Source organism: Leuresthes tenuis, unplaced genomic scaffold (assembly GCF_036924035.1).
Source record: "Leuresthes tenuis unplaced genomic scaffold, fLeuTen1.0.hap1 SCAF_8, whole genome shotgun sequence".
In the NCBI taxonomy this organism is placed as follows: domain Eukaryota; kingdom Metazoa; phylum Chordata; class Actinopteri; order Atheriniformes; family Atherinopsidae; genus Leuresthes; species Leuresthes tenuis.
The window spans coordinates 16,461,199-16,489,096 of record NW_027325362.1 but is presented as its reverse complement, the minus strand read 5'-3'; the positions used below and the strand labels follow the sequence as shown (position 1 = coordinate 16,489,096).

Sequence of the window (27,898 nt, the reverse complement as noted above, 5' to 3'; positions counted from 1 at the left end):
TGCAGTGTTTCTTCTGCAGGTCTTCATTTGACAGAGATTCCTCAGGAGACTGTAGTGATAAATGGACTCTGTCATGTTGTCAGTGTTGTAAAACTAATACAGTGACAGTAACCATTATTGTAATTCTTAAATGATATCTACAATTCCAATGAGAAGTGGGTTACACTGTTTATTTAGAGAGGAAGTGTGTCTAAATTTTGTCAATTTGGCATCACATCAGTCATGAAATGTTTGAGATTTTTACTGATATCACTGAACCCCTTCTATGTAGGGAGGTTGATTGACAAGCTTTCAGTTTTAAGAAAATATTGCAGCAGAATTCCAACTGATGTGCCAGCAGACTTTTCCACAGTAACATAATTTCAGATAACCTCATAAACGTTAATTATAATTAATTAGTCGACAACAAGGCCAATTTACCAGAAAATAATTTGTCTTGGTCCTTAGAGGCTGTGGTCCTTCCTTCCTATTAAGACCCGTTCATCGAAACAGAAACACTATCAGCAATGCATACTATACACTGACTGAAGGGTTCATTGAAAATGCAAACAGTTAGTGTTGGGTGTGCTCTTTCATGGTGTTATTTGTCACACTGACTACTTAAATAACTAAAGCATCAAGCAACCTATTAGCATCAAGCTGGTCCAACATGAATTTTGCATCTACATTGTAATGAAAATTGGCTTAGAATGCATGTTATCCAATAAAAGACTGCAGCCTAAGAGCTAAAATGACCACTAATAACCAGATTTAGTAACATCATTGTTTTGTAGCTGCATTGTTTTGAAGAGTTTTCTTTGCTTGATGTCGTACCTGATGTCAATCTGCCTTGATGTTAATCTGCATCTCTGTGCTTTATTTCAGTCTCAATATTAATTTTCCACAACAGCATTTGTGAACGAATATTACAATTTTCCTCGAAGAGAGCAGGAGTGTGACAAACACTGTGTGTTACTCCATGTGAAAAGTGTAAAGGGAAACCAGAAGGAGATTAACAATGTGATTGATGGCTCTCTGTATGGATTGGGACCATGGACTTAGTTTAATGTTAAAGATCAAATCCTATCTGGATCAAATCTTATGCCTTAATGTCAGGGCTGATGATAGAAGAGAGGAATCAAAGAGTGATACAGCGTTCAGTCCCTGACAGCAGGAACCATGAATTGTACAAATTGCTGGTAAAAATTGAAACCCATTGCTTGGTTTTTTAAACCTGAGCCCTGCAACCATACCGGGGCTGTGCAGGAAATGCCATAATGTGATTAAACACAGAGCTTTGGGAGGCTTTGAAGAGAAAAAAAAAATCTCTAATCTATCTGCTGTGGAAAAAAACTAAAGGACACCCTTTTGAAACGGGGAAAGAAATCCTCCCCATATCATCTATTTCATGAGCATAAAAGATGCGTGAGATTCATGAGGTTCTGTATATTTCCTGAAGGTGAGCACTTTCTACCTGGAATGCACACCTGCAGTAATTGCTTTATGGCCTTGGATCCACTGCTGCATTACCTTTTTCTTTTCTTTTTTCAATTAATTGTGAAAATGTGTTAAAACAGATGTACGACACACCGCTACTTGATTATTTAAAGGGAAGAAATACTCAGGTAGAATCCACAATGGGCCGAGTTGTTTCATTGGGGAGTGAAGCCACCTGTGAGGGGAAAAGCAAACAGATGCTTTTACATCTACTCTAAACTCTGCAACCACATCAAGTTGCAACATTTAACCAGTACACATCCAAATGATTTAGATTCTTTCTTGTAGCCAATCTGATTGTTTAACGTGATTATGATGATCAAAGTTTGATGCAGTTGTAATTACTGAATATGGACAATTTAATCTTTTATCACATTTCAGCAATTTTAGTAAAAATATCAAGACCCAATCACACACTGTTAAGTGCGCATTGTATTAACAGCAACAAAATGTGCTTAATGATTGAATTTGAAAAGGTAGAAAGCAGTGAAGAGCAGCATCTATTCACTAAAACAAAAGGCTGCAAATCTCATTTTCCTCCCCCATTCTGCTGTGCGGAGAGGCATTCACAAGCAGCTCCCTATGAAGATCAGTCACTGTCAGGGGACATACAGGTTGTCAATTGATAATGAAGCACAGTGCTAAGGGCCTTTAGGTTCGCACTGTCCTAATTACACTGAGCGAGGACTCTCCACTTTTGTGTTAACATTTGATTTATGTCCTCTGTCTTGTTAAAAAGCACCAGTGTTAATTGTTTTTACAGATGAGTGTCAACCTAGAGGAATCAAGCCTCATTAATTAGAGGCCGGCCTATTTACATACAGTGCACTGTCAAAGCTGAATGCATTTGTTATGCATTAAACCAACATGAAGGTCAGCAGAGAGATAAGCAGAAGAAGGATGAACATTTATTTGTATTCATTTTCTGTCTTTTTTCAGTGTCGACAAACTGTATGACGCTTGTATTCTGTCTGTTGGAACCACCTGAATTTGACATATTTTTGACAAAAAGAAAAAAAAGAACAGCTTGCAGTTTACATTTCAGCTTTTTCTTTAGGTTTTCTCCTTCAGTGGAGTTTGATTGTCATGGAGGTAGTTTGGTTGTCATCACATATTTCACGACTTTACTTTGTATGAGCACCTACAGTCTGAAGATCGTCTTCTATCACTCACAGCTTTGCTTCTTTCTTGCATATAAATTGCACATCTGCACTCATGTATCTATACTGCATCTTATGCTGTTTTCCTGTGCTTCATCTTTAACTTTCCTTAACTTATTTCATCACTCCTGGAAGACCAACTGTGCTCCCCCTATTTGATTTTTGTGAACCAGTCAGTGACCCGTTTGCTGAGTGGATAGTTTGTACTAAATACCGGCACATATTCCCTGAGGAGTAAGTCCTTGGTTTGATCCCTGGCTAGTAGGAGTTTTACACTGTGCCAATTCACTGCTCGCTGGCAGTTCATTTAAGATACACTTGACTCCCTCTCTGGGGCATCTAGCTCTGAGATGACAGCGTTTTTCCCCTTAAGCAATCATGCAAATGGGAGTCCACTTTGCAATAGACCTAAGACTATTAGGTAACTGCTGAGCTGTACAAACTAAATCTGGTTGATATATCAACTGTTTCCATTAAAAAAAAAGTATTCTGTGGCTTTATGTGTTAATTACAGCAGAAATGAATAGCAAATGCAGGAAAAGAGAAACAACCATATACATTTCTAAAATTACTCTCTTAATCAATCTGAAATGCGTTGGTAAACTGATTGAAAATGTGAAGCTAAAATTTAAAAGATGCTTCAGGTGTTTTAGGCCTCATCAACCATCAAGCACAAGACTTAAAGGAGAGGTTTCAGATTTAACAAAGAGAAGGCAAATCAACACTAAGTTCTGTCTTGAATTGTCCTTTATTTTGACTCAGAAACGCTTAATAAGAAGAAGGGAAAAAAAACATGACATCGTTTTGCACCACTAAGCTGCTGCTGTTGATGAAAATGAGTCACTGGTCAACAATGATTACCAAGACAGGCTAACAATTGCAGCTTGCATCAGAGCAGGCAAAAACAAAGTGTAATGCAGCATATTTGTATTGTTACCCTCCATAACATATTATAGACAATATCGTATCATGCCATGAGTGTGGCAGATAAATCTGGGAGTCCAGATCAATGGTCTTTTAATATTCAAATTACAGAGCCTCAGTGTGCTCTGATTCAAGTCAAGTGGTCAGGTAGAGATGTTAACTTAAGATAAGCTCAAATGTATTTCAGTGGCTGATTTCATGATGTACTTAAAATACAGCAAATGCTTAATATAGAGAGTGGAACAAATTCTGAAGCCCCTTCGTTTTTTAGCTCCAGTCACCGTGCTATTATTGGACAATGTTTGCTAAGAGAGGGGGGTATTTTTATCAAAGATAATACATCCTCTGGCTCGCACGTTTCATTTAAAAGAGCTGACTCAGTGACAACTTTTGAAACACCTTCCTTATGGTGAACGAGTTGGCTCATACATGTTCTCCATTAACATGCAGTTAACCGTGCCGTTATGTGTGGATTCAACATCTCCATCAGTGACATTGTTGGGTTTTAAAGCACCACAATTACTTTACTTTAAATAGACATACTGCTAGTTTTATGTGACTCCACGTACCAATTGTGTGTAAAAAGGTATTTTTATAATCCATTTGGTTGAAATTAATCCACTGGTTGCTTTACAGTGTGGTCCAGAGTGACCAATTTACGTATGGGATTGCTAGCAAAATGTTTAATTACTGAGATATATAAGTCTGTGACTCTTGCTGCTGTGAGGAGAGACTTTTGCAAGGAAAAGAGAAATATAGGATCCCCTGAACAACTTAATCCCTGACATAATCCCCAACTTTAATTTAGTCAAATTCATGTTAACACAAATACAGTCACAGAGGAACCGGAGCTTGTTTTAATCGGCATTACCCAGCAGAGGACAGGGTACATGTACGAGTGTCTTAAATGTATTCTCTTTTCTGTTGCTGCACTAGATGTCCTTCACACTGATGTCTCTGTTTTATTACTCTATTGTTACAAGCAGAAATAAAGGAACTGAGACCAGGTCTGGCATAGAATTGTACTGAGCTTTTGAAAGCATTTTGTTGTGATGATTTCAAATGTGTTCAATTTCCTATGGGAACTGAACACTGGTGTGGTTGATACTACAGCTCGATTTGAAATACAAAGCTTTTAAAGGATAAGACAAGATTGGATCATGATGAAAAGGAAACAGAAGCACTTTAAATCCCTCTAAATCGTTTTAAATTAGTAAGATCCAGGAATTACATGAAGAAACAAAAGCAGAGTCTACTGTTCTGCACATACTTTGTCCTCACTTCAGTTTCAGGTTAGGCTTTTTGCACGAACCTTTCATCTGCTGACACTTATTATCTCTGCTGTCATGAATAAACCATTTGACAGAATATCATGTGGGCTTTCTTTCCGCAGACAGATCTATTCACATAAAAAAGTAGGTTCGGTTGCAGAGGTGAAAAGGGTATAAACTTGGAATGCAGCATTCCCACACCTCCAAAACGGTGAATGTTATTCCCTTCATTTAAAGTTTTTCACATTTAGCAGTGTGCAAAATGTCAAAATGACTTGTTTCTTTAGGGAGCTAAGTGAGTAATAAAACTTTCAGAGATAACATTTTAATTTAAATCATGTCTCTTTTGAAATAACAAAAAAGGAAAAGGATAAAGGAAAGGTTTGTGTTCCCTCCATGGTCAGGACTTAATAACAGCCCCTCTCTAAGTATCACAGCTTGCAAATGATTTTTGTGGGAAGTTTTTCAGTTTTTCTGGAGGCTTTTCCTTCCATTGTTTCTCCAAAAACATTCTAGTACTGTGAGATTATTCCCCCATCTTCCATGCGCTGCTCTTTTGATTCACCTTACATGCAGACTAGCATTCTGGTTTGGAGTCTTACCAAGGTTTGGACCAAATTCTGGCTATGTTAAATCTTTCAAACTGTTAAACATTGGAGTGGAAAAATGTATCAATTCAAGATTAACCTCAAGTATCACACCATATGTAAAGAAGCAAATAGTAAAAGTTGGATTAGCAACGTTGAACTTTCCTGAAGCTGAAAGAAATTTTCATACTAGTTTAATTGAAGTTTTATTGGTCATACTGAAGAAACTGATAGCTAAAAACAGCACTGTCTTCTTGGAGCACAATATATTTTATTTTCAGACTGCTAGGAGGCTGCTTAAAGGTGACTGAGGCTGCAGATTGTTGGAAGCATTGTTGAGAGTCAAAGCATTTAGGTCTTTAAAATCTGGATGACCTGGCCTTATGACTAAGAACAAATCATAGCTTATTAGTCTGACCTTGTATGACATGTTTGGAGGCCTCAAAACATGTCAGGGACACAGTTCTGAAAAAATACACCATTGTATCCATATAGAACACAGCACTTCAAATCAGCCAAGACAGGGCAGACCGCCAAAACTCACAAAACAGGGAAGGAGGAGGTGATTAATCTGAGAAATAGCAAAAAGGCCAGGTAACCCCAGAGGAAAGCTCCATGGTAGAAACTGTGTGTTTGTCCTTAGGAGTAGCCCACTTTAAGTTGTAAACCCTACAAAGCAAACTTTATGGAAGAGAGGCCAGAAAATAAAGGGAAAAAAAACAACAATGAACTCTCAGAGGAAGTGAAAGAACATATAGTCTGTTGAGATGAACATTTCTTCTTGGCTAAAGGAAAACACTGTGTAGTGAAACTGCAACACCTCATCATCATTCAGAGAACATCATTTCCACAGTGAAGCATGACAGTGGCAGCATCATGATTTAGCAATGTTTCTCACCAATAGCGCCTGGGAAACTGGTCAGAATTGAAGATTTGATAGATGGTTAATAACGGCGCAGTCTTGATGAAAGACTGTTTTTGTCCTCCAGGAAATATCAGACCAGAACAGAGATCCACCTTCCAACATGACAATGACCTCAGGCACACTGCTAAAGCAACACTAATGGTTAAGGTGGGGGCATTTAAATGTCTTGTCAAAGCCCGGACCTAAATCTGATTGAAAATCTGCGGTTTGACTTAGAGAATGCTGCGCATCAGTGAAATTGTTCAAGCCTGACAGAGCAAGAGTGTTTCTACTTTCAGGAAAAGGCAAAAACTTCCTGTGGTTAGATGTGTGAAACTTATAAAAACATACCACAAGAGGTTTGCAACTGTAACTGCTGCAAATCCACAATATATTGACCTTGAGGGGGTTGAATACTTAAGCTGTTCTACCACAATGAACAACAAATGGTCAGTACCTGACCTCTGATACAAACAAAGCATAATGTTAGAGGCTGAGATCAGCAGTAATGCAACAAGCATTTTCACAGTTAGGAGGTGCAGGTGGTGGAGAGGTGTTAAGGCGAGTTGGCTGGTGATGGCTGAGTGTGCGTGGCTGACCCGTGTCAGCAGTCTGCTCTATGGACACCAGGTGTCCCTGCCACCGGCTTTGTGTTCATTAAATCAACTCAATAACAATTAATAACAAACAAAATATATTAATGTAATTGCAAGGTCAGGAATCCACACTGTTTTCCAACTGATCAGATTATAAAACTAGAAGAATTCGAACAAATCATTGTTGTTATTTGAGAAGCCAGACAAGAAGCCAGACTTTGCAGTCTGCCACCTGACACACATCCTGGCATCATCCTCAGCATTTCAGCTGCTCTGCCATGTACTCCAAAACCAACTCTTGCTGAGTGAGATGAGCACCCACCTGGACTCTCTCTTGTGCCTTTCGAGGGTTTCAGAATGCAGTGACGGGCCACCAGGCGCTCAAAGCCTCATAACAGTTTGATATCAAATCACAGATGTAAATTCTTCAAAGCATCAAGAGAATTTTGTCCAATACAAACATATTATAATAACACCGTTGGCTTTGATATTTTTTTACATTGTGGATATTTGAATATTTGTCCAATATGAAGTGAAATTAAATGAGCAGAAGAAAGAATGATGAAATCTGACTTTGGTTCACTACGATCCCATTTGTGTCTTCCATTTTGCAATTTTCCAAACAGATGAGTCTGAGTTTACATACTCTGATATGAACATTACCAAGATGTTTTTTATGCATCTGACATTTTCAGCAGGCGTGACATAGTCAGTAGTTGTGAATGTGTCTTCCTCAAATGTATTAATGTTTCATTTGTAAGGGTGCATTGCCTTGTCCTTTACTGATGTTCACCTCTGGCATAAAACAGACAAAAAAAAGGAAGAAATGTAAAAGTTTAGGTGGGGAAATTACATTTACCAGCTTTAGTGATGCATGCATTCTTCCTCTCCCCAAAATCAGAGGACAAGAAAAGTCAACAGTGTACTCACCTCAGCTCATAAAAGCTGTGACTAAAAGCAAATCTGATGAGCGTATTAACCCTCAGCTGCAGAGCAGTAAAAACACGGCTGTTCTGTTGAATAAAAATTTTAGGGGTAAATCATCAGAAAATGTAAAACCGAGATTGCAAAAAAAAAAAAGGATTCTGAAAAAAATGATGTCAACCACATCCATACTCAAAATTGTCTCCACAAGCAATTTGAAAAAGAAAAGAAACAGACAAACTAGATATGAAACAAACAATTGATGGTTTATACGATTGGGAAAAATAAAAAGTACAATCCCACGCCCAAAACAGTTTGGACACTGTGTAAAATGTTAAAACAGGCAGATGACAATGATTTCATTCACAGATTTTTTTTTATTCAAAATAGAACATGGAAAACATGTAAAATGTTTAAAATGAGACATTTCTCTATTTCATAAAAAAAGAATATATATATATATATATATACTTTTTTTTCATATATGTTAGCTCATCTTGAATTTGATGGCAGCAACATGTCTTAAAAAAGTTTGAAGGGGGTCAAAAGAAAAAGGTTGGAAAAGCAAATGGTACTGAAAAAACATCTGGAGCACCTTGTTGCTACTAATTAGGTTCATTAGCAACAGGCCAGCAGCAGTCTCAGCAGTCTACAAATTGTGGAGAAATTTCAGAACAATCTTCCTAAACACAAACTTGTGAAGACTTTAGATATAACATTTCATACGGAATGGACATTTGATGTGTGTTTTATACTCTGTTGTAAAGAAGGAATATTGGTATTTGAGATTTGAAAGTCATTTCAATCGGTTGTATTGACATTTTACAAGCTCTCCCAACTGTTTTGCAGTTGGTGTTGTATATCGAGTAAGACATTCAACATGCTACAACTACTTGAACTGATCCAAAACCAGGTTTCTTGCCTAAGCAGGCTGAAAAAAATAGTTCTTAATCAATAATTCACTGTTGAATGTTACAGACTCAAAGGAATAGCTTTAACCACGAGTTTAACCTTTGGTTGTTTTTATATTCGTCTTTATGCTGCTACACTGAGCAGAGGTGGGGAGAGATGGTGACATTAATGCTTCCTGACTGCGTTTCCTTGCAGGGCTACGATGATGGATATGGAGGAGAATATGATGACGAGAGTTACGAAGGCTATGATGATAATTACAGCAGTCAGTCAAAGAGGTATTACATACATACATGCACAAAACTGCTGGTAAAATTTAGCATGTGTAGGGTCAAATGCCACCAGCTGTCATATGTATCATAACTCATGTCACTATATTTCAACAGATTATGACACCAAGATACTAAACAATGAACTAATCCTATCAACATGTTGCCTGTTCATCCAGCATTGATATGCTTGTGTCACAAACTTCCCGTTTATTAAAAACACATCAGAAATGTGAGCTTCGCAGTCCCGACGTTCACCATCCCGATGCTGTAAATACTCACACAGATGAAAATAGAACCAAACAAATGCTTTATTTACATTTCTTTGAGGAGAAGATGCTAAAAATTACAGTGCCCATCCGTTGTAGGATTATTCAGTCTTCCTATAGTGTAAAATATACATTTATGAGCTGCTTTTTAAAGATCTGTGGCTTCAGACAGAATCGTTGGGCTCAGGGCTGAGTGATATACACAATGTAGATGCCCCCCCCCCACCCCCTTCATTAGATCAATTATTAATATGCAACACCAAATGTGCATCCTTTATTTTGACTGATGTTGATGCTCTGTTTGGTTCAGCATTTCAGAATATTATGAATATGGACACAGAACCAGCGACGACTCCTACAACAACTATGGTGAGTGCGGCTCATTTGGTCCACAAAGAACTTTGTTTTTGTGAGTTAAAAAACAAAAAGAGTCACCCTCATTTTCATTTGCCACCCTTCCCTTTACTGGCACTCGGGTTAGAGTGTTTTATCTTGTGAGAGTGCAACATAACTGCACTATTACGGCTGTGAAATGGGTTGAGTATTTGGATTAATCCGTTCACAAAAATTGTCCTTGCAACACGATAGCTGATTCATTGTTGAAGCCCTTTATTGGCAAAAAGGGTCTGCTTATGTTACTTTTAGAGCAACTAAGAATGATAAAAAATCTAAATGTGTGTTAGCTGGTGCCCTTACACTGTATTGAAAGTCCAGTATTGTTTTTGTGACTGATTAATCACAAATAGGAATAAAAGATTGCTATTACTATTGCAGGTAATTACATTCAAGAGAACAGTTAAGTATTGAAAAAGCTTGTTTATTCAGCTCTGGCTCCTGCTGCGGCACTTATATTCAAAATGGATTTAAAACAAAACAAAACAAAAGGGAAAAATAACTGTGGTTACAATCCACTTCTAATCATTGTGACCCAGGGAGTCACTCCTACATGCATCAACCCTCCTACCTTCCTGGCTATGAGCTGCATTTGATTAAAACCATGAAAGTGCCAGTGGAAGCTCATAGGACTAATCGGTGCCTGTTGTAAAGCTGCAGTGTTTTGCCTTTTGTGTATGTGCCCTCAAAGGCTTATTTCGGAGAGCTGTTTCTGACCTCTGCTGCATTTCCCAAAGCCACCAACTGTTTGGTAATTTTTTTTAACAATCTTTTAAAACATGTTGCATTTATTATTGTTTTTTTTTTTCTTTCTGATTTTTCCGAGTTAACACAAGCAACACGTCAACAAGAAATGCTTAACAAAAATCAACAGAAGTTGAGTTACAAAGTCTCATGGCAGCAGCTGTAAGCTGGTCGCCACTGCAGGTTTGTGGGCTCATTCATTTTCAGCACAATGAATTGTGCACTGGGGTGTTGAGGTTGGACCAAACCAAAACCAGGGGGGCAATGATTTGATTTTCTGCTTCATAAACACTCTCTTATTTGGAAACAGTGCAATGTGCCATGCAGCAGAGGTGGCCATCCTTATGTAATTTGGCTCTGAGGAAGGAGCTGCTGACAGTTTGATCTCAGTATTGGTCCAACAGAGGCAAAGAGCTTCTGAAATTAATTTCATGTGAAGAGAAGTCCCTGTAGCATCTGGCATATATATTTGTCCTCTTAGATTTCTTATCTTTGTGAAATGCATATTAGAGGACAGAATACAATATATGTGCTCACAGCTAGATTTTGGGGCATGACGCTGCTCACCACAGTGAGAGCAGTATTTTTATTTTTTCAATGTGTGTTCAACCATTCATCTGCAGAGGAAGAGTGGACGGCACCCCGACCCAGTCTCAAAGCCCCCGCTTCACGGTTGACAAGAGGGGGCTACAGAAAACATCCCTATGGCAGATACTGAAGGTGCTCCAGATATGTGACCTCCATTTCTATTTCTATATCTTTTTTTTATTTAGTTCCTCATGAAATGCTGTAACTTTCACTTTTTCCCCCTCATCCACTTTGGAAATGGAAAGAAAAAATCCCTAAAAGCACACAAAATCTTATAGCATTCTTCTGATGTGTTGATTTATAAAGGGATGATACATATTCTTTTTAACATTCAAACATACTCTGTCATATACAGGGAGGCTGTTTTTAAACGTTACTGTTTAATTGACTAATCCCCTGCCCAAAAAAAAAGAAAAAATCATTTCAGAATGTTGATATTAAACAGCAGATTTCATCTTGTAGGTTACGTATCTTCCTGTGATGGGTTGGTTTCCAATTCTTGTCTTTGAAGCAGTGATTATTAAGGTTCACAGGCCAACACATGTTACTTGTGTGAAATTAGGCAGCCTCATACAGTAATTTTACAATTAGCTTGATATGCTTTGATAACTTTAGCGTCCCAAACAACAGCAAGTTTACTCTGTGCTCCTGTAGGTCGGCATCATGTGAACGCATCGTCTCAAAAAACGAAGTGTTAGTCATCTTTCGCGATGCTGTGCAATTTCCCATGATGCTGTGTAAGCTTTGTCTACATGGACACAGATAAAACAAGCAAGAGTCAAATTTTACATGCATTTGTTGATTTGTTTTTGGGTTTTTTTCCCTAAAAGTATCACTTACAGGATGGAAGAGTTGTTTCTTAAGTTGTTTTCGTAGTTCTTAAGAATTTATTGATAGTGTTTTCCTCATTTGTAAAACAGCCCACGAACAAGGCTTGGCTATGTGTGAGTCGATCAAAATGACTTCTTAGGTTAAACCAGCCAGTGTTGCAAAAATAAATTAGATTTACCAGAAAATAAAAATCAACCATTCTGCACAGTTCACTGATTGTCGTCACAGTGGGCTTAGTCTGGTTTAAGAAGCTCTTTCTTACTCATATGTTTTCTCAAGATTATTTTTGGGGGATATTTGGCTGATATGCAATAGAACAATACAGGAAATATGGGGAAAGAGCATGCAGCAAATAGAACAGCAGACTGTCTGCGTAGACCAGTTGCTCTCAAGTGGTATGGACCATAACCACTTGGGTATCAGGTCCTCCTTGGACTCAAATCTTAGAACAAAACTTTAGTGAGATCCAGCCTGACTTTCACTAGGGATTTTTCCTTTTCCTCTAATTGGTTCAGTAAAACACATCAGAGACAGTTTTACAGTTATAATGCTTTCAAAAGACCAACACTGATCTGAAGACTTTTTGGTTTCCGTGATGTTTTTCAACTGTTGTTTGACTTGCAAGAGCCATTGCCATGGTAACACACCTCCAGATAAGCACACATTGCCGTGAGCACAAATAACATGACAGACTCTATTAAATACGATATACAGAGCCCGATTCTAACAGAATTTAAGACCAGAATGTAAAGTGTCTAAACGAGCTAAACATTTCTTACTGAAATGTTTTGTGTCAACAAATCTAAATTGCTCCATAAATTTCCCCATAAAGCTTACTGCTTTCTAAACATGTCTGATTCACAATGAATAAAAAATGATGCTCAGTTATATTGTGATTTTTAAAAAGTACAAAATTATGTGAGATTGTGATCGTGCAAAACATCTTTTTTTTATTATTATTATCATTCAAAGCAGTCACCAATGCACAGTGTGTAATTTATAATACGTGCTTTGTTCTGTGTGTAATCTGTATTTGTACATAAAGCATTTAATAAATACAACATAAACCTCAAGACAGTGTGGAGGATTTCCTAAAGAACAGACTGTGGTGCGTTTAATTGTTTTGTTTTTTTTCTGCGGCTTCTTTAAACTCCTTGTCTCTAAAAGTTAATATCTGCTTTCAGGTAACACCTAACATGTTTAATAAATAACATATTATTTAATAGATAATCCAATATTATTGCTCATTCATCTTTGATGACTTAGAAACTCATAAACGTCTTTTCCCTCAATCTATTCTCTCAAGTCTTACATCAAAAACAGACACTGATTGACTGTGACAATGAGTCAGAGTTTAAAGAGGTAAGAAGTCCTGTATATTGTGCTAACTATATCTTAAACATGCTTGGCGTTTAAAGTTAGCTCGAAACTGGTGTTCATCCTCTGTTAGTATATTAATGCCATGTGTAAATAACAACATACTCATACATACATGAGTTGTTTTCTGTAACTTTCTGATGTCTGCTAACCTCTTTTTTTGCATTTCTGTCATTTAACCTAAGAAAACGGTGTTTGCTCTGCATTTCCCCGTGCCACAAACACCAAAGCTCAAGTCTATGCAGCTATTTGAATTCTCTTTTGTGATTAGCACACCTGAAGGCTGACTGATTAAGAATGTAGATCACAGGACTGAAAGGAGGACTAAACACTAAGCAGGTAACCCTAATGCTAATTCTAATTTAATCATTAAATGCTAATTTCCACTTAAAAAAAAGTAAACCTGCTCGTTTAAACCCAAAATAAATGCCCCTTGCCATCTCTAACTAGATCCTTAAGAAATTCAGCTAAACTGCCATAAAAAGAAAGAATAAAATTTGAAATAAAGAAGCTCTAAAATAATGGCGGCAAACTACACATCACATCAGTGATAAAAAGAATAAATATTTAATAAAATTAAATTTTCATGCCTTGTATTGGTTTACTTTTTTCACAGTGATGGAATTTAATGATTGTGTGCTGCCCACTGTATACATATTGAAATGCATGCAGCCACCGAATCTAAACATGTTTGCTGATATACGACTGTCGCGTCCTTCGTAACATTGTTTTATTCTTCCCTATAGAGAAAGAAACACACTGCACAGTGATTCAGTCAGAGCAGAGAGGAATCCCGCAGGTGAGTGATGGAGAGGAATGCACTCATGGTCAGAAGTCTCTGTGTGTGCAGCTTAAAGCACGTTACACACCAACAAAGACCTGAAATACTCACCTTTAGCCACAGCTGACAGTTTGAAACGGCCTGAAAAACTCCTCGGCTGTAGGCTGGTGGGAGAGTGATCATTTTATCTTTAAATTATTGTTTGCAAACTTATGTGAGTGACAGCTGTATGTTGCCCTTCTCATTCGGAGCTGCAATTCAATTTACATCTCACCGCACATTTTGGTGAGTTCCCCGTTAAAGCTTGTTTAAATCAATTGCAAGTGCTCCGATTTGTGCGACCGTGACAGCACATTAGAAAAATAATGAAGGACAGGTATGCAGTTAAACAATGGCAACATTAGAATTAAAGGAAGCAGACTCTCACTAAAACTGCAATGTAATTAGAAGTTACAGATAATCTCATTAGAAGAACAGCGGGGTAATGTCTACATGAGGTTTGCTTGAACAGAAGTATTTGTATGCACTGAGGCTGGGTAAACTTTAATCATTAAGAGGTGGGGGGGGGGGGGGGGGGGGGGGGGGGGGTTACTCTGCCCATTCTATTCAGTTACATTCAAATCAATTCCATTTTAAATTGAATATAGCAACAGTTCACTGTAAAAAGTCATCTAAAGGCCCTTTACATAATAAGAAACCCAGCAGTTCACACTAGGTAAGCATATCTGCCTCAACCGGCTGCCGCACTGGGGCGGGAAGGGAGAACGAGACAGCAAGAAAACAAAAGACGTTTGACAGTTTGGTCGGGCCTGCAGATCAGAAACATACAGATTCTGTAAACAAACCTAATATCTAAAGTTCCAGAACTTTTCCACCTGAGCCCGATAGTACTCTGCCTTGCATGAGGGTGTAAAATATTAATGAAAACAAAAATCTTTACAACCGCATCTATAAGGGGCATGAAAGCCAATTCTGTTATTTCTCAGTAATAGTATTAGAAGAAACTTTGGAGACTATGTTCTTCCAGATATCCGCTTAATCTTTTGCACCTTTTAATCTGGACCAGTAATTTCATTTTTATTTTCTGTTCTAGATACAGAATAAAAATACAATAAGATTGTATCTCGGTGTGTGCATTTTTTTCCCTCCAACTGTTGTTTTATGGCTCAGCAAATGTATTAACGGTTAATCCCAGCGGTCAGATACCTGCTGACCTATTCAGAAATGTATCCTATTATACAGACCATGTTACTGAGCAGCACTTCCCTTCGAAAATGTGTGTAAAGCATAATACTTAAATTGCACACTTGCACTGATAATGCATAACACGATTTATGAGCAAAGCTATTTACGTTCAAGATCTTTATTTTGTTATAAAAAGGATTGTAAATGTCGCCGTCTAAACATTTCAAATATAAAGGTGTCAGTTTGAAACATCCACAATCGTGTGGTGAGAGGAGAGCTTTGCAGTGATTTTTGATGGGCAAAAACCACAATGAAACACCTTTCACTTGACATTTGTGTCAAAAGTTATGATCCAGTCAGGATCACAGCACCATGATGCAACAAATCATTCAAGGCTTATGAATAAAACTAAAGGAGCGTGCAGAGATGCCAGTCCAGCACGAAGATCAGAGTATGATCCAGAGGTTATTTGTCCAAAATTCCACCGAGTTTAATGAAATTCAACCTGATCATTTTTGAGTAATCTTAGTGATCAAACACACAGAAGATGAACCTTGAGCTTTTACAGTAGATGAACATACATGTGCCAGTACATAATGAGCTACAAATGATACAAAAATCTTATGAATTTACAAAAATAAAAAACTAGGATAAAAACGGTTTCCATTTATTTCTGCTTGTTTTATTTTTTTTCTCAAATACTTTCCGGTACATGGAACATCTATCTGAACATGGTACATGGTACTGTTCATATAGATGGTAGCATGAATTAACTCTTGAAAGACATCATTGCTGATGTAGCTCAGCTGTAATGTGTCAAGTATTATATATTCTCACTATGCATCATGTTGCCTCTACATTTTTTCAAATTGCTTTACCTTGTGCTTCCTTTCAGGGCAGAAGGCACAGGAGGCACCACTTATAGGATTGAAGACTGCCTTCACTCATGTTCATCTTCATTTGGCAGTAGCTTGGTATGTATTTAGTGTTTTTTAGATGTTCCTGCAGTCTTCAATCAGTTGGAAAAGTATAGTTTTTGAGCTCAGCATTGAATTACTGTGTTCGCTTAATACAAAACTAACTGGATGGCATCAGTTTGGCCTCGAATAGATTGTGTTGTCACACAAAATCTGATTCAAGGTTATTTTTACCAAACGTTATTGGAAATAGAAAGATACAGTATGCCAATGAGCTCTTCATTCTGTAAATCTCGAGAAATGAACAGTTTCTCCATTCATGGATGATCGCTCATCAAGTTTAGTTTTGCTTTCATTGCACAAGTTACAAAACTGCCCAGCTCAAAATGATGATTTGATAGCTGTAATTGAATGGTCTAATTAGGTGGTGTAATAATAGTCTTTTCAGGTTAAAAGTTTTCTCTGTAACATGTTTCTTAGACCTACCTCTTAAATCTATTTGCACCTATGAGCTGGAAGTTATCACTGTTTCTGGAAATCGTACATGACAGCTGCGTTCTCTGATCCATTTTCATACCAAGCCTGCAGCCAACTCCAAACCAGCCAAGGGTGGAAATCTCACAGCCTGCTATGGATTTTGATGTATTTCTCAGTCTGATGGCACTGATGACACTCAGCAAACGTTCTGATTACAAAAGGGGAAATGAAAAAAAAAAGACCCATTGCTTTTATTCTGGGTTTGTTTGTATTACACAGAGAATGTAGGCACTAAATGTCTTTGCAACCACCGTCATACCGCTTGCCATCAATCAACACATGGATTCACAGTGATTCTTGTCCATTAGGCAGACCTGGGCTGCAGCCTCAGGCGCAATAAAACATTGGCAGCCGTTTATTTTGTTGGTTTGCCGAGTTTTGTCACCTCCGGCAACGTTGTTTAAACAGCCACCACACGCATAATAATGTGCACATTCATTAGTTTAGCTAATACAGCTTTTTTTATGCATCCATTTGTGTGAGAAAGTAACCATAAACTTTTGTCTGTGTTTACTTGTGTTTATTGTAGCAGAGATAAAACTGAGGGATAATCAAATGTGGAATGTGATGGGCAACTGACTCGGAGGTAAGGAGTTAATTGCATCAGTGATTGCGTGCTTTGGTCTTTCAGAATAACTTTTTTTTTTATTGTATTTGACTTTAATAAAAACTTTCTGAACAAGTGAAGTCTCTAATGTGTTGTAAGCATATTCCAAAGACATTGCAATGCCTTTATAAAACTGTAGATGTTTCTCATCATGCATGAGACTGTCTAACCGTTAAAGGTTACCCATAACATTGTTGTTCAGTTGGCACTGAGGTGTAAAGCAGCAATGTCAGTGCTAACTTTATGTCCACCAGCTACAATACTTACGTTGTTGTCAAGCATGAATATAAATACTTTTGTAAAGCTTTATGAATGCATTATGATATCTGATTTAAAAAAAATGCTTGTAATGCATTCAGGACATAATATTATGACTAGATAGTTTTCTTAACTTCACTGTTTTTGTAAATTTACTCATGAGTTTTGCTGTAAAACTCCAGTTTGCATTGCCACATTCAACAGAGCCTTCTAACAGCGTTTTCATTAACAAATCTGAAAGCATCGGAAAGTCTCGGTAGTCAAACCATTAGGTTATGTTTTACACCTTGTTTTAAACAAGCCAAATATGAAAACAGCTGTTCAATGTGAAAAATTCAGATTTTTTGGAATAATGCAAGGTCATCAAATAGTTTGTTTTGACATCAGTTTTAGTCTTGAACGGTCTAAAATCCATTTGAATTTCCTTCACCTGTGGTTTTCTCAGAAAAATGTGTCCAGTAGAACGTGCAGTTATCATTCCAGTAGCAACACAGATGAAAAAGTCTGGTCAACAGGACCAAAAGATTTTAAAAACACAACTCCGAGGAACACTTTTATCGAGTGACGAACAACTTAATTCCCTCTGTTGCCAAGAAATAGACATGAAGGTCAGTTCAAATGTATTGTTCTCTAAGGTGGCAGCTGGTTAACTTTGAGTCTTTAACACAAAGCATTTATTGACTGCTGATAGAATGGCAATTTGCTTTTAATCTGGGGCCTTTGTTGGCAACCTTGCAAATATGTCCTTTACCCATAAAATTGCACACAAATTGATTTTCTGTATGACCACAGGAGTGCCGTCCTGCTAGCCATGTGGTGCTGCAACATCTCCAAACTAATGAAAACACTGTCATGAATGCTGCATAGCCTTTCCGCCAATAGATTACAATAAGAATTGCTGGTGGGAAGATGTTGCTATCTTCAGGCTGAGGCAGGTTAGCGGTTTCGTTCCATTTTTATGCTAAGCTAAGATAACCAGCCACTGGTTTTATCATTGACTTAGCCTCAGACAGGAAAATAAGTATAAATATATGATTGGAAATAGACCTTGCACAGCTTGAGCAGATACCAACACATTCTGTAGTCATGTAATGATGCCATCTGCCATGGGTTCAGGCTGGCTGCGAGAGAGCGAGACATCCTCAGATAGGAACTCTCGCCAATTCTGTCAGCGACAGTGTGAACAAATAAATGATTGCTTCCAACTCCCATGCCGTCTTTCTTATTTTCCTCAAATAATTGCATCTTTTTGTTCTTAATAAGACAATAAAGCTCATTCGAAAAGGTCTAGGTGGGAGTGGGTAGGTCTATCACCCTCTATATTCATTTCAAGGACGAGCTGATTGTCTATGGCTAAAAGCTGCATCTCCATGCAAAAAGTCACCCTGGATGTCAGACGTTTGTTGACAGATTATAACTGGGGGATTCATAAAGAGACAGTCAGTGGATCGAGGGGAATTACCAAACTGCGTTTGATGCGCATCCAGCCAAAATGTCTCAAACAGCTACACACCAAGGACACAAGTGTCATTTGTCACACTATTCAAAATCAATTCAGACAGGAGACTACACGCTTTACGCATGAATAGTACTGTGCATTATTATATAGAGACTGTAAGAAATAACTTGACATTTGGGGAAATATGCTCATTTGCCATCTTGTCACAAGCTAAATGAGAGTGTCATTGGTACCATTCTGATGTCAGGCTGTTGAATATGAAGCTACAATTAATACGCAGATAATCAAGAAATAATCTATTGCAAACATAAAAATTGGAATATAGATATTTACACTTATTTAAAAGGTCCACACAATGAAAATTAAAAAATGAATGATTTATATAGTTAGCTTCACAGGTACTGATTGGCTGATTTTTTTAAACATTAGATTGGGCTAAGCCAGCTCTTTACAGTTTAAGAGTAACTGTTTTTATGCACAAATGCTAAACTATTTATGTAAGTACCTGTATTTATTATTCAGTTTACTGTTTTCCCAGTACAAAATATACCTTTATTACTGCTTTCTTTGTCCTACAGGTATGCTAAGAAGACCTTGATTTGGACACTTGGTGGACAATAAAAGACTTAACTTGTGCCAATGCAATTGAGTTTTATGATGTTTTTTTTTTTTTTTTGGTAAAATGTTTTGTATCTATAATCAATGAAAAGTAGTACATGCTGTATTTGCTGCTGAGAAGACACAGAAACACGCATCAGGTATTTCGAATAGCTAGTTTTTGAAATATGCTTTCTTTTTTTCTTTGTAAAAAAAAGCATATGTGTATGACTGCACCTTAGCTTAGCTTAGCTGGGTTGAGATGTGTGTCATCTGGCAGATGCTGTCATTACCAACCTGACTGCACCCTGTGTCTATTTCCAGCTCTATAATAAATGGTTCCCTTTGCGCTGCCAACACGAACATGTTAGTTCATTAAATAAGTCGAGCCTACTGCTGGCATCCTGACCAAATGTCACAGCCACTTTACGAGCCAAACCCGCCATAGCCGCTGGAAAATCCTTTTGCAGCCGCTCACCACTCACCTCTTGTCATTTTCTTACTGGTATCATAATGAATGGTGCCGTCTACAGCTCTACATATGGTGTGGAGTAATTAACGGCTGAGATTGATTGAAGCAATACCAGTTTCGCACTGTTCGAATAAATGGCCATGACTGTCCTCCTTCTGAGCATCTTTCAGAGAGAATTTTCAGCACACAACAGTAAATCGACGACCTTGTAAACCAGGCACATCACAGCATGTTCATTGTGAACAGCTTGCAGGCCTAACGACTCATATCTAATGCAGAAGATCATCAGTTTCTTACTGTTTTGGTTGGAAGGGGATTTCTTGAATCTACACAAAGCATCCACCCTGATTTTGACATTTGTTTAATTCATTTGCTCCACGACACACACTCCACACACTCAGACAGCATGGCATTTATCTCCCTCGATATCATTTTATCTAAATATTGGAAACACAAAGACACCAAAGTGGGCTGGGATTTTGGCGAATACCCAGAAACATTCAATGATGCAAAAAAGTGCATGATAATAACTTATCCACAAGCAGTTCTTCCAGTCAAGGACAAGTACCTGAGCAAACTCAGCTCTGTTTAGACAGCTGCTTGATAGGCCAGAATAGAAAATAAAGGTGTATGATCTACAGAGTCTAAAAGGGCCTCTTCAGCAGTGTAGCACTTGTGAAACGGCGTGCAGAGTCAGAATGCTGGATGTGTTTTGATGATGTTTCCCTTGTGACAGCAGACGGGAGTCTGAGCCAGGTGAGAGACGGTGAGGATGTAAAGCTTGAGTTGCAGTTCTCAGGAAGATCTGTGCTGCTATAGACAGACAAAGTTTAGTTTAGTTTCGGTTTTTTTTTGCTGTTGTTGTTTTTCCTCACAAAAGCCTGTTTCAAAACCTCATTAGAGCTATTTTTAGAGAGATGATGATTTCTGACATGTCGGGCTTCTCTGTGCGACTGGGTAAACTATGCAGCAGAATTGCACTGTTTAGGGCTAATGAAGTCACATGGTACATAAAATGTCTTCACAAATGTGTCGTTCGTTCGATGCACAACATGTCTTACAGGAAGTAGGTTGCCATTTGTAACAGGATTAAACAGCCGGTTTTAAAAGTCCCCTCATTAGGCACAATACTCTACAAGAAAAGACAGAGAACAATGTTTACCACTGTGGTTTTAAGGGTTTGGGCTCACAATGCCAGCCTGCTCAGCTCACATTCAAAGAAACTGAATTGGTTCTCTCTAAACAACGATTTCCAGACAGAAGAGTCTGAATCGTCTCCTAACTAGATTCCCCTCTTGCTTAATGCAGAAGCCATAACCTGCTAAGTACTGCTATGTGTTTAGATCACAAATACTATGAATAAAGTTGTTATTTATTAGGAAACTGTTCAACTGCAGAAAGCAAAAGAGACAAAGTAAAAAGAAAAGGGTGTTTATGTGCCCAAATGAGTTTGCTAACGATGCCACTTGATTGATTGATCTGTCATGTTTTCATAAGATAAGACAAAATTCTTAGATTTAGTGTGATCTTAGTTCTATATTGATATGCATTGTTATAAGTAACTATGCTGTGTTATTGTATTTGGCATTTCTTTGAAATCATTTTTAAACAAAACCATTTGATTTTACAGCAATTCCCTTTACTTCATAAATGCAAAAGAGTGACTCATCCGTACCACCTGCATATTAGAAAAAAAAATAGCACTTACAGTGTGTGAGGAGAGACGCTGCAGAATTTTTTGAACATCTACAGAATGATATGAGGAGGCTGCATCATTTTTAACAGTGTGTAAGACCACAAAGGCTCTGGTCTAAAACTGTAAGGAAAAATGTGGTGTTTTGGCTTCCTCTTTTTTTTTTTTTAAACGAGCTTCTGTTTAGCCAGAAGCTTCTTATTATATGGAGCCTTTCACATTCTGTGTGGTTTCCCATCTCATTCACTGCTGCGTGTTACAGTCTGAATATCCAACCACTTGGTCTCTGGTCAAACACAATGCAAGTTATATTAGGGTTATTATCTCACGTGAGTGAGAGTAAGTGTCTAATTAGCAGCTCACAAGATGAAAATAAAAGCTCAGCCAGTGTTTCAGGTCTGTTTTTATGCTCTTTTTTATTGTCTACTGACTCAGGGTGCAGGAAGCCAAGCCAGATTAATGCATCCATCAGCCGATGCTGCTGTCACCATGCAGAGTCACAAATGTTCCCTGAAATAAAGCTTTTTTTGTTTGGCTTAGATTGTATTTCCTCTCACATCACAGGAAACAACACTCAGCTGTTGAACTTCAGAGGGCAAAGTGATCCATCAAGCACCCACAAAAACAGCCGACTGGTGATTCAGCAGCTGATTGTCAGTCAAGGTCATGCATGAGTCTCATTGTGCTTCAATGACGAGCATCAGACAAGAGTCTGCACTTTCTATCGAAACCCTTTACAGCGAAACAAGGGTAATTTGGCAGAAATGTCACATCTCCTAAAAGGATAGTCAGTGACTTTCACAGTGACTGACAGCTTTCAACAAATGGGAACTCTGCATCAGCGAATTTTAGGAAAGAAGAACTAATGTGACTGTACAACAAGCAGGAGAAGAGAGTTATGACAGGATAGTCACTTAATCCCTCAGCTAATGATAAAAGTTTGAAAAAAAAACAATTAAAATGCAATAAGAGAACCATCATAGTCACCCCTACATATTTCTTCCATAGGCTTATGGGCACATGTTCTTAATATTTTATATTGATCATAACTTGTGACCTATGAAGCCTCAAATCTGGAACAAGTCAAAACTGAAATACTGCACTGCATAATATTGCCGATCGTGAAATTACAAGCAGCATAAATGAGACTACTCATTCAAAAATAATAGCGTGAAAGTGGTAAAAATGTAAACTCCCAAGTAATTGTGTCAATTTGCTTCGAGCCAAACTGTGATTTGATTTTTTTAACATTTCTTACACATTTGTAAAGCATTAATGATGCAGACAAATGTTCCTATGTATGTGCCAACACTTTATGCAAGTAGCAGATAATGAAATCTGCCTCATTGTTTTGATAACAGGATGAGAGGTTAAAGAGAAAGTGCTACAGTAAAAAGTGTCATATTTCTTTAACTCTGCATATTTAGCATTTTTTTCTATCAAACGACAGCTGTCGGACCCGAGGAGCTCCGTGAAACCATGTGTCGGATATGATGACTAAAATCAACAGAACACTTCAGGTGTTATCGAATTTGTCGTTCACTGCCACATTTCTTTGCTAAACATTCCGGTGTTTCTGCAGAGGCTGGTGACATTGATTGACTTCCCTTTATCAGCCTGCCCACCCGCTGCACTCCGTCTCCAGCTAAAGTATTTCACAACATCTTAAGGCTCAAATAAGGGGCAACTAGGCAAGAACTGCACACAGAGCTACTCTGACATTTTCTAATTAACATGTTTCTCAATCCTTTGACAGAATCCAGAATTACTTGTTGATCAAAATTAAGTCTTGACCATGATGTGTAAACGGTAGGAAAAGTCAAAAGGCCTTTTGAAGAAAATACATCTTAATGGAAATATAATCACATGATAGATAACTTCCAATGGTCAGACTTGTCCCCTGTCTAATCTGACTGTTTGGTGCTAAAGAAAAAAATCAATTCTGCTGCTGGAGGACTATCCTATGTGACATTTCTTATTGTGTATACCGTGTTAACATGTTGACATTATGTGGTGGGGTCACAAAGACGTAACAATCAAAGCAAGAAAACGTCTTTTCTCACCTAATCTCAAGTCACTGGTCCAAATCTGCAAATGCAAGAGGCCTTCGCCAGCTCAGACATTAAACCACAGACAATTATGGGATTACTGTGCTGTGAGTTCTTCTGGAGACCCCAATAAAAAATGGAAAAAAAAAAAAAAAAAAACCTCATGTGAGTAGTGAAAAGTCCCAGCTTCCTCAGGGGCACTGAAGCTATGAGCCACAAGAAAGAGATTAACTGGTGCAGCTGTGTGAGAGTGTGTGTGTGTGTGTGTGTCAGTGAGTGAGTGAGTGAGTGAGTGAGTGAGTGAGAGAGCGAGAGAGAGAGAGGGGGTTGAATTGCCTAGTCTCCCCCACCTGCCCCTGCTCTACCTCTCTAAGACATCATTCTTAAAATGATTTATTTTTTAATGAATGCTCAACGGCAGGTGTGATGCAGTGGAGGAAATAGTTTGTGTCAACTTGAATGGCCCAAAGGTTGCTTTGTTCTCACAGTGATGAATCCTCTGCCTCTGAAAGTGCAAAAGCAGAGAGGTCCGAAATAGATGCACTTAATAAACTTTAAGTGATGTTTCATTAAGGGACATTCTTTTTGTCTCAAAGCATGCTTCGTAGTCATTTCAACAGATCTTACTCCAACAGCCATTCATAAGCCGTGACCAAAGCGAGAAGAAACAAGATAAGCCATCAGGTGTGTTCTTCTAAATGTTCAAATTTGAATTGATGATGTCAGAATCGATGCATTTTAACAGCCTTTTATCTAGCGTGAAGTTACCAAGATGTGTCAACTGTGAAAATAAGGGGGCAGGAATGTATTGTATCCATCAATCTCAAGGGGGCAATCTCGTAGACTCATGCGAGCCCTGGTCCAATTTATCAACGTCAAAGAAGAAATCTCGGGGATTGCTCTGAACTCTGGCTCCTCACACTCACCAGCTTTTGGATTTTTATCCCCCGCCTGCTCAGACCCCTAACTCTGTGTCAACTCATGCAGCATCAACAAGCTCCAGCTCTGTCTCCACCAACACCACCTGCAGAGGAAAAGGGATGGGCTCTCAGCTGGTTGATTGTCAGGGCCATTTTGCCCCCCCCCCCCACCCCACCCCCCCACCATCCTCAAACCATCTCTGCCTCCACAATTTCCTTCATTAACAAGGTGGTTTTGCTTCTCTTCCTTCTTTTCTTTGATGTGTCACAGTCTGCAGCAGATTTGTTTTTAATAGGTGTGACAGAATCCACTTAACTGTAGTATGAGGAAATGAGGAGCCGTTTTGTTTCCTCAGGAGCAACAGCAAACATTTAATGCATAAACTGAATTAAAATTCAAGTCAAGGATTCTGAGCATTGTGTCGAACCGGAATCAATTATAGATGAATCATCATCAGAGATGCAGCCACTGATGTATTGTGCAGACAGTATATAGCAAACAATGCCTAATCGAATACAAATGCATGAGTGCTTATAAGGTTATTCTCTGCCAGTTTAACCTATTTTCAGCAATTTTCCTTCAGAAATGATTGTTATCTATTTATTCACTCATTGTGAAAGATTAGGTAGAAATCCCAACACTGTAAGAGCAGTGCAAGAATAATTTAAAGGGACAGGAAATGTGCAATACCTAAAAGCCGTACCAGTAGATGCTGGTCAGAGCACTAACAACAAAAACCTAAAAAATCCATAGCAGGCAACACAGCAATATGGATTTTTACACTCACTTTACCATTAATGAATGTCAGTGTCACAACACAGCTTGTTCTATTATGCACATGCAGTCTGTGTAACAGTCTAAATATTGAAGGTTTGAGTAGTTTTAGAAAGTGAAAAGTTCACTCTCCTGTGGAGCCATTCGGATTAGCTTTTAGCTCAGCTCTACGTCAGTATTCCTCTCTGCTTCTCCCAAGTGAGAGCACTCTGACTGGTGCCTATTTCAGGTAAGATGCTGACTGTTTCTAAGTACTTCACACAACCCCTTTAAAAAAAAAAAACCCACAGAATACGGATTTAAGTTAAACTTATGCTTCAACTTGAGACTGATTCAGAGCGGACAGTGTTAAAGTGTGCCCTATACTGTGCCCTGCGCTGTGACTTTCCTTCAGCCTGACATGCACCTCCCCAGAAATACAATTACAGTTTTTCTCAATTGAAAGAGTAACAGCTCTGATTGGTCCACTGGCTCCATGCTTTCACGGTGTGTTGCTTTGCTGAAATACAATGCCACTGTATGAAATACTGAATGTAAACTTTTTTCCCTTGAACTATGCTGCAACCAATGTGTTCTTCTGTAACTAAAACCAGGCAGCAGTGTTGATACTTTTATCAGTTACCAGTATTCACGGTTTTGCCCAATGTGAAGTCTAACACCAAGTGACAACTTGGCTGCAGGTGAGGCTTAGACATAGAGAGGAGTTTGTGAGCATAGTTAATCACATGAGCTGCGGCTCACGCGTCTGTCGGGTTAATGAGACGACGCCCAGAGCCGATGATGATGAGCTTACATACGGCTGAAGGGAGTTTGTCTCTTCATCTTCTGGCTAATTTTGTGTTTGGGTAATATCTTGATGATGAATACTTTATTTGACAACACAAAGAGTCAACTTTTCTTTTTTTTTTCCCACCCCACTTTTTTAAATTACCATTAAGAGACGAGCATCACACCGCATCAAAGAACTGGAAAGGGTGCTGATGAGAGTGCAACTGATGCTTCCCTCCGGTTTTACAATCAATACCCCACACGGTTTCACCCGTAATGGACAAGTCGAGGAACCTCGGCTTTAGAGAAACGGAACAAATGTCTGACAACACCTGCAGGTTGTAGCACACAAAATAATATCTCTACCACATAAATAGTTTGCAGGTTTATCTTTTGTGGAAACAATGGGCCAAAGTGAGTCATGCATTTAGATAGCACTTAGACAGTGATGAATGAAAGTGTAACCCGAGTGCTGTGAATTGTGCCCAGATGTTTAAAATGCCATTACACTGCTTTAATTATGTGTGGAAATTGAAGCTCTTAATGTTGGGAACAGTGCCCATAATCAAAACATACTTTCCATAATCATGTCTTGCAACCTGCTGCTGCACCACCTTACTCCCATGCTCACCTTCACGAAGTAATAGACCAGAACTATTTCTTCAATAAATGTCATAATTATTAATGAATCATACTGCAGGAACTGGAACTTGTTTTGTGACATGAGTCACAATTATCAGGCTATGTGCAGATACACGTTTCTCATGTTAAAAAAAAAAAGAAAGTATTTTCCTCTTTTCTTTATCTGCAAATATTCAATCTATATACGTTTAATACACGCCAAAGGGACTTCGAGGCGGATAGCAGACTAGGAATAGCCTGAATATACTTATGGATGATTATTAGACGTCGCTAGAGAGCAAAGAGAGGTAACATTAGCATTTTGTTTAGAAAAGAAACATTCTACATGATTTATGGCAGAGGAGCAGTGCGCCTACATGTACAGTAACAGAAGAGTATTTTTAATTTAGCCGTTTAGGTATTCAATGTCTTTGGTGATTTGGACGTCATTACCCCCAACATACGTGGAAGAGGTATTTTAAATATGCCGCCCTGATTCCTTTGCTGCAAAATACTGATTACATTACGAAATTGTGAATTTTATCACATTTTTATCATCTGGTGAAAGCCATCATTTAAATTCATTGTTCCCAGAAATGTTATGCTGCAAAACTCATACACACCCTCTGAATTTTTTATCAATTATTCGTAACATATCTAGAGCTAAAATATCTTGAAACTAAAACACGCAAATCAAGCGGTTATGTGTGATCAGAATCTTTTTTTAAACAAACTCAAGAAAATAAATAAATAAAAATCATGAACACTAAATGTTCCCCTTTGACTGCAAACTCTTTGGCAGCGTTAAGTTTTGCAGCATCTGTCGGTCCTGTGCGCCTGAAAATTCCTGGGGTCTTTTACTAATGGCTGATTTCAGCTTTCACCGCAAATCCTTCAATGGGATCCAGCTCAAGACTCACTGCTGGCCAGCAGTCTCCGCAGTCATTCCTCTTTGCCGTTGCCTTTGCTTTAATTCGTCTTCCTGATGAAATAATCTCAACCCTTCTGTCATATCAAGTTTTCTTTGGGGCGACA

At 38.3% G+C, this 27,898-nt stretch overlaps 1 protein-coding gene across 2 annotated transcripts in view; it reads left to right on the top strand.

The window, feature by feature from the left end:
• The window catches only part of khdrbs2 (KH domain containing, RNA binding, signal transduction associated 2), a 65,802-nt gene extending 46,183 nt beyond the window's left edge, over positions 1-19,619 (top strand). The window contains exons 7-13 of one of the 2 annotated variants that reach the window (XR_011917022.1): positions 8,950-9,032; positions 9,603-9,661; positions 11,053-11,149; positions 13,972-14,024; positions 16,087-16,165; positions 17,175-17,231; positions 19,548-19,619. Coding sequence is in view for 1 of the 2 variants with exons in the window: in XM_072391136.1 (XP_072247237.1) it covers positions 8,950-9,032; positions 9,603-9,661; positions 11,053-11,147 (237 nt within the window). In the remaining variant the exon portion in view is untranslated. Of the gene's footprint in view, positions 1-8,949; positions 9,033-9,602; positions 9,662-11,052; positions 12,922-13,971; positions 14,025-16,086; positions 16,166-17,174; positions 17,232-19,547 lie in introns of those variants that run through there. The other variant, XM_072391136.1, reaches the window with a different exon arrangement.
• Positions 19,620-27,898: the final 8,279 nt, after the last annotated feature.